General features: G+C 46.8%; 1 protein-coding gene across 1 annotated transcript; it reads right to left on the minus strand.

The window, feature by feature from the left end:
* Positions 1–4,881: 4,881 nt before the first annotated feature.
* PRR9 (proline rich 9) lies at positions 4,882–5,276 on the minus strand. The gene has a single exon (XM_035029774.1). The coding sequence runs from the start codon at positions 5,239–5,241 to the stop codon at positions 4,882–4,884; it is 360 nt and encodes a 119-aa protein (XP_034885665.1). The 5' UTR covers positions 5,242–5,276.
* Between the last annotated feature and the right edge of the window lie 1,658 nt (positions 5,277–6,934).

Raw genomic sequence — 6,934 nt, forward strand, 5'->3', positions numbered from 1 at the left:
CACCCCTTCTTTTTCCAACCACCTCTAGGTGAGAGGCAAATGTCCATGGGAGAGAAGAAAGAGCAGGAATGGGTAAGTTCAGGCCTGCTGCCCACTGGCCAAGACATCTTGAGGTTAATGATGGTGTGGGAGGACATGGGGATATCCCCCACTATACTACTTCTCTGGCTGAGGACCTGACAGTTTTTGCTTATACAGGGTTAGTCTGGGGACCTGCCTGTTGATCTAGTGTTCCTCACCCAACACATACACATATGCACACCCAGAATGGGGCTGTGGAGGAGGGCAGGCAGTGGCACTAAGCCTTCTGGGTATGCAGTTTTTCAGAGAGTTCTGCCCATTCCAAACTTGGGTTGTGAATTCCTCCAGCATACAGTCTCATCTGCTTTCCCTCTGTGTTCCCATAGCACCAAACATCATGTCCTATACATGCAGGTACACAGTCAGGGTGACAAACTTGTCTTGGTTTTCTGGGGACTAGCCCAATTTTAACACCAAAAGTCCTGCATGCTGGACACCCCCTCAGTCCCAGGCAAACCAGGATGGTTGGTCACCCTATCAATAAAAGAAACCTCTTTTGTCTCTGCCTCAGAAGTCATACTGGTTGGCTGACTCTGAGAGTGCTTAAGACCTCAGTGTCGTTGGCCCCGTGAAGACAGGCAAAGAGCACAGCAAGGCCCAAGGGCTGTTATCTAGGGCTCATATGTCAACAGGAGATACAGATAATTACACACAAGGTAGCTGCAAGGGGGAAACAGACGGGTGTAGGTGCACCTGTTGGCTCTTTGACATGGAAGGTTTCTGGGAGGAGGTGAGTTTTAAACCCATGGGCTGACAGACACAAGCAGAGAAAGAATCCTGGGTGAGAGGGAGTGGCAGGTGCAGGTGGAAAGGAGGCTGTGATGGGTTATCAGAGCACAGGTACATGGAAGAGATGGACCACTCTGGCCCAGGAGAGAAAAGAGGTCCAGAAGGCAAAGAAACAAGGAATAAAGGGAAGAGAGGTGTTCTAAACCTGGACTGGGAAGATTGGATTTGGGAAGTTGGTGAGGAGTTATTGTAAGGTGCCACTCAGGGATGAAGTGTTTGGGCCCCCAAAAACATACTAAGAAAACACCTAAATTTGGGGGAGCCACTTCCCATCACTTATCTCCTTTCCTTTAGTCTCAAGCCAAGAAGCACACTGTGCTGGTCCCTAGGGCCTCCCAGCAGTGTTCTAGAGTCCAGTCTGTCTTCTGACCTCAGGGTCTGGCCTTCTGAGTCTTGCTTGTTAGGTTCCTCTGCCCCTAGGTCCCAATTTTGCCCAGGAGCCCTAGATGAGCTAGTTGAGTCTTAGTGCCAGACAGGTTGGAAGGAGGCTTAGCACTTACACTTACTATCACTCTCTAGTTGCATTCCTCCAGTTCATGGGAATGTGGCACGTCCAAGGGAAGCTCCTGTCACCAGCAAACAGATCTCATCATAAGAAGGTTCTTAAACTGAATCAAATCGGTAACTTCTATCAGTCCCAACTATGTCCTTTGGAACCTCACAGAAATCCAATCCCTCCCTCACAAAAGCACTTAAAGTACTGAGAAGCGCTATCCTCCTCCCTTGGGTATTTTCTTTCCTAGTCTAAATGTATTTCAACAGCTTCTAATATGAAAGTCTTCAGGCCATTGTGCTATCAACATGGGTCCCTTCCACCAGGGTCTCCAGAGCCTGGGTGGTGCCTCATACAGAGCAGATTCTCCATAAATGTCTGTTTTCTTGACACATTTACTCTTGACACGTGGAGCCCAGAGGCACACTCTTGTCACATATTGAGTTAACTGTGTCAAAACTGAGATCAAATCAAGTTAAGAGAAGAGAACAAAAGAATAGTTCACAAAACTGGAAGATTTCAAGCTGAAAGTGGCAATAAGCTCATAGAATGTGGGTTACAGCTCAGTTGATAAATCATGAGTACATTGATCTCTATTAATGATTAACCACTAGATGCCTACATTCCTTTTAGGGGAACAGTGTTGCATAAATTACTTGTTTGTAGCCAATAGGCTCAGGAAGCTGTGAGGTCATGCTGATGTGAAGAAAGCTTAAGTTCACTTATGGCCAGAGCCCACATTTTGGGGAAATCAGGATAGTTGTAAATTTCAGTTATGCAGCTATGGGTGTTTGGTCTAGGAGTATATTCAAACTATGGGCTCCAGTTTTGTTTTTTCCTTAGGGATTGTCAACTAGAACTTCTAAATCCAGGCTCCTCTTGGTAATGTCCCTATCCCTCTTTCTGAAAGACTTGATCTTAACTGTTCCATGTCCTAGGCCCATGTCATTAGGGCCCTGATTCCCTCAGCTACAGTGTGCGCAGGGCTTGGGTCAGAGCTCTGTGAGCACGAGGAAGGTGTGGTGGTTCTCATGGCAGAGTTTGATGAAGGCCTTCTGGCTCCTTGACGTCTGTTCCTTCATCTACAATCTGTAGGTGTGTCTCCTTCCCATCTCCTGAGGCCTCCCCTATAATCAGCAGGCTGTCCTTTCTCTGATGTTGCTAGACTCTCTCTGCTTGTCTGCCCAGCCGTTCTGCTCAGCGTCTGAGTGTCCCATCTTGGACTCCAATCTGTGCACGCCTTTAGTGCTGGAGAACAAAGACATTTCTTGGGCTTGAGCCAAGCTGGAGAAGTGTCATGACCCTCCGTCAGTCCAGTTAAAATCTCTACTGCTAGGAGGGGGTCTCTGGAGCCTCTTTGCAGGTTGTGGCCCTGGGGGAGCATGAGTTTATTCCAAAGTCAGAAATTAGAAGAGATAACTTATTCCGACTAAGCAGGGAGGCAAAAGAACTGTGATTCAGGCACTGGGAGATGTTCAGGGACTTGGGATGTCCAGGTTTTGGAGAGGCCCCCTAGGCACATGTGGCCTGTGGAAAGAAGCTCTCTAGCTCTGTGTAGGGATGCTGCCTGCCTGTTCACCACTGTCTTTCCAGCATCTGGCACAGCACCTGCCACTTGGTAGGTGGATGAATGAATGTGAGGACAGCTCAGGAAATCTTTCCTGTGTGCCACAGGCACTTCCTCATGCAAGTAAGAACTCTGTTCTGGAGTTAAGAAGGACTCCAGTTAGAATCTTGACTTCACCACTTACTTGTTTTGTGAGGCCAGACCAGTTCCCTAATAAACATAAAGGGGCAACACATGTACCCCTTGAGCTGCTGCCAGGATTCCCTCAGAGAATATGCATAGAGCTCGGGGCCCGTGTTTGCCATTTGCAGAGTCAGTGAGTTCTCAGGGCTTCAGGTCACTGCTTGAAATCTTCCCCCAAGTTGCCCCCTATCTCCTCCTCTCTTGCCTTAGGAAATCTCTAAGATTAAGAGACTTGGGTGACTCCAGTGCTGCAAGGCTCTCAGGTCAGCCAAGCAGCTCTCCATTGGGCATACCCATATGGGCTGACTCAGAAGGGGGGCCCAGGGGAGTGAGTGAGGGGCCCCTTTAGCTCTTAGGAAGCCAGGGTCCAGGTCAGACCTCAGGGCACCACTGAGGAAGCAGCTACAAGTTCTTTGATGTTAGTCAGTCTTGCTCCTGCTGGACCCTTTCAGTGAGAGGAAGTGGGGTGACATGGTGCAAGGAGGTGACCCAGGCTGACTGGCTTTTCTGAAATCTGGGATGGCAGGACAATTTTAGTCCTTGAGTCTATTTATCTCAGAAGCATGCTTAGTTGCTCCTTCTGAGAGGGATACTATGCTTGTAAGATATCATGGATTCATTGGGGACCCCTTCTTCCATACAACTCTCCTCCTCCCCATTTGAGCCCTTTCCTCCAAAAGCAAGGATCAAAGAAGAAAGAAGCCATACTGGCAAGAATTTGGATGTGAAGTTCTGAGTGTGGGCAGTTCCCAGGTCCTGATGGATTCTCCCAGGTGGGAAATGTGTGTATAGGTGAGCCCATGATACATTGTGGGTGGGGGTGGAATAATCCAGGTGACCTTCCAGGAGGTCTCTGTCAATTTTGCTATTCTATGCACCTGTGAGGTCTGTTTTTCATTCCTATTCCAGATTGTCCAAAAAAAAAGGGAAAGGTAATCATCACAGGGATGGACTATGGTTGGGCAGTGGGGAGGAAAGAGCACACATCAAGTCAGACATCAGCCTTGGAATCAGCTTTATTCTGTATTTTACCTTCACCAGGGAGAAGAAAGCAATGAAGCTGGAGAGCAGACCAGCCTGCACCACACAGACACAAATCACATCTCTAAAGAATGTGAAATTATATGTGCCCAAAGCAGACCAACCATCAAGCACAAAGATCAACCAGAACCCCAGACATCCCATCTCATCTGTCCTTATTGGCTGTTTGGATTCAATCATTTATATACTTTTGTTTCATTTTTAAAAGCACAACATCTAACATTCCAATGTCCAATCATTTGCTGTTCCTTTTTAGGATGCACGGACAAAGCAACCCAATTTTTTATTTCTATAACACCACCAACTTCTTCTCGGTATCCATGGTGGTGGTGGTGGGGATCAGAGCAAAGTCCATCAAAAGTCAGCATGTTTTGAGGCTCGAGTGAGAGGCTGAAGCTCTGAATGATGAATGGAAGCATCCTTGGCTGTTACACACTCAAGGCTGGATGAGTTCGTGCCCCATGGAAGCTGAACAACTGCACTATTCCTACAGTTGAAACCTTCTACTAGACTGCTGAGAACAATAATTATTCACAGAGATTGATGAAACACAGAGAGAAATGCCTTCAGAGACAACAGACCCAGTCCTGGAATACTGAAGAAACCGGGAGGCAAGAACAGGTGCACACAGAGGTACCCACAGGTGAAGGTTATCGTAGCACGGGCTTGGGTTAGGTTTTCATCTGTTGGCCATCTTCTTCTTGACCCCAGATGGCATTATGAGATGCTACTTCCCCTTGCCAGGGGGTAAGCACTTCTCCTGGACTTTCTGTGGACAAACTTCCACACATTTTGTCTGAGATAGCTCCTGACATGGCTCCACACACTGAGATGTGCATTGGTCTTGACCTTGCTGTGGGCAACTCTCTTGGTTCAGCTCCTGGCACTGAGGAAGACATACCTCCTGAACTTGCACTGAGCACTTCTCTTGGCAGGGGTCCTGGCATGGGGGGAGGCACACCTCCTCAGCCTTTGCCTGGCACTGCTCTTGGGCCTTTTGAAGACATGGAGGAGGCACACATGGCTGCTTGCACTGCTGTTCATTAAAGGACATCCTAGGGTGGGTAACAGAACCTGAAACAAACATAAGATTTGAAATTAACTGCAGTAACAGTACCAGGCTGGGTACTGGGAGATGATGGGTTGGTAGAAGGAAATGGGGAGTGATTGATTATAAACCATAAGAACTTATTTGTTTGCTGTTTTTTATCCTTTTTTCTTTTCTATCCTTACTTCAGCTCCCTCTGACACCCATTTCCTAGGTGGGAATATTCTCATAGCTTTTGTATTGATACCCATCGCCCAATCATACCTGACACCCAGTTCTACCACAGGTTTTCCCTTCTCATCTCTTTGGCTAATCTTCTTGAAAATCAAGTATAAGAGACTAGACAGAATACACAGGATGGTGTGAGAGGCCCAAGAAATGGCAAACCACTAAAAATCAGTGGAAAGTACAGTCCGGTGGAGGAAGAGAACAGCCTCCTGAAGACAGAGAAGCAAGGGAGAGGGAGAGAGGGCACAGATACCCCACTTACCTGTCTTCAACAAGCCTCAACAAAGGATGTGGATTGCAAGGCCTAGCAAGGTAGGAACTTTTATATAGTGCCTGGTCCTGCCTCCTGCAGTAACTGACTGGCCACGTGGGTGATGTCCTAATTGTGGAGTCACCATAACGAGCTTCCTCTGAAATTGCCCATGGTTTGAGTCACTGCTTGGGATGCCTGTTAATCAGCCTCCGTTTGGGCCACTGGGTCCTCACCAGACCTCAGCAGGGAGGGGCTCCATTCAGATCTCTATCATTAGAGGTAGCAGCAAAAGAATGTTCATAAAACGTTATCTCAGTCTGTTAAACTGGGACTGGGTTCCTTATCTGCCCAAACTGGTTCAGGATGTGGTGAGAGATAAGATCCACCTTACTCATCTTGTCTTCACCCATGGGAAGACTTTATGCCTAAGACCTGGGGTCTGTCTGGATCAAGGGCATGTATGGGCCATTTCAAACATTTCCACTGATGTCTCTTCATTGACCCTGGAAAGTCACACTTCCAGACCCACGGAAGATGGCTTGTCCTAAGACCCCAAGCACACAAAGGACCTGGAGAGAGTGATTTTCCTACATAGAAGTCTTTAGGGAAATTTGAGTAATTTGTTACTCTTAGGTTGTGAAGTAGGGTGGAGGAAATGGGAGGGAGAAGGCAGGTAATCTTCATCTTCTCAACTTTGATTTATGACATTTCTAAAAGTGGAGTTACAGAGTTTTCACAGTGACCAAGAAAATAGGATGGAACAAGGTTGGTTTTCCTCCTTGTCTTCTGGAAAAACTTTTCTTAAAACTTAGGTCAATAAAAGGCACAGGGGATGAAAGGAAAAGTTTCAAAGAAAACACACCCAGTTTTCTCACTTCTGAGCCTCTGTGTGGGCTGCCACTTCTGTCTTGTGTGTCCTCTCTCTCTCTCTCTCTCTCTCTGTGACTTGTGAAACCCTAAACATTCTGCAAGGTTCCACTCAAATCTGCCTTGCAAGAGCCTTTGCTGATTACATTAAACCAGAAATGAATTCACCTCCTTCTGAACTCCCATAGCGTCTATTGTTGGTGCTGTTTATATGATATTTACTATAGTTATTAGGAATTCCAGTTATCTTATGTATAAGATCTTATTACTACCTTGAGTTGTAGGTTCCTAAAGGGTAGGGGGCTAGTAAGTGGAAGATCAATGACCATTAATGGAGTGAATGCATTAATTAAGGAATAAAGAAGGTGAATGTAGGAGACAATT

Source organism: Mirounga leonina, unplaced genomic scaffold (genome assembly GCF_011800145.1).
Source record: "Mirounga leonina isolate KUSES-001 unplaced genomic scaffold, KU_Mleo_1.0 Mir_311, whole genome shotgun sequence".
Classification (NCBI taxonomy): domain Eukaryota; kingdom Metazoa; phylum Chordata; class Mammalia; order Carnivora; family Phocidae; genus Mirounga; species Mirounga leonina.

Coding starts and splice junctions, on each gene's coding strand:
- PRR9 (XM_035029774.1), bottom strand. CDS start 5,241: ATGTTTGTTTCAGGTTCTGTTACCCACCCTAGGATGTCCTTTAATGAA.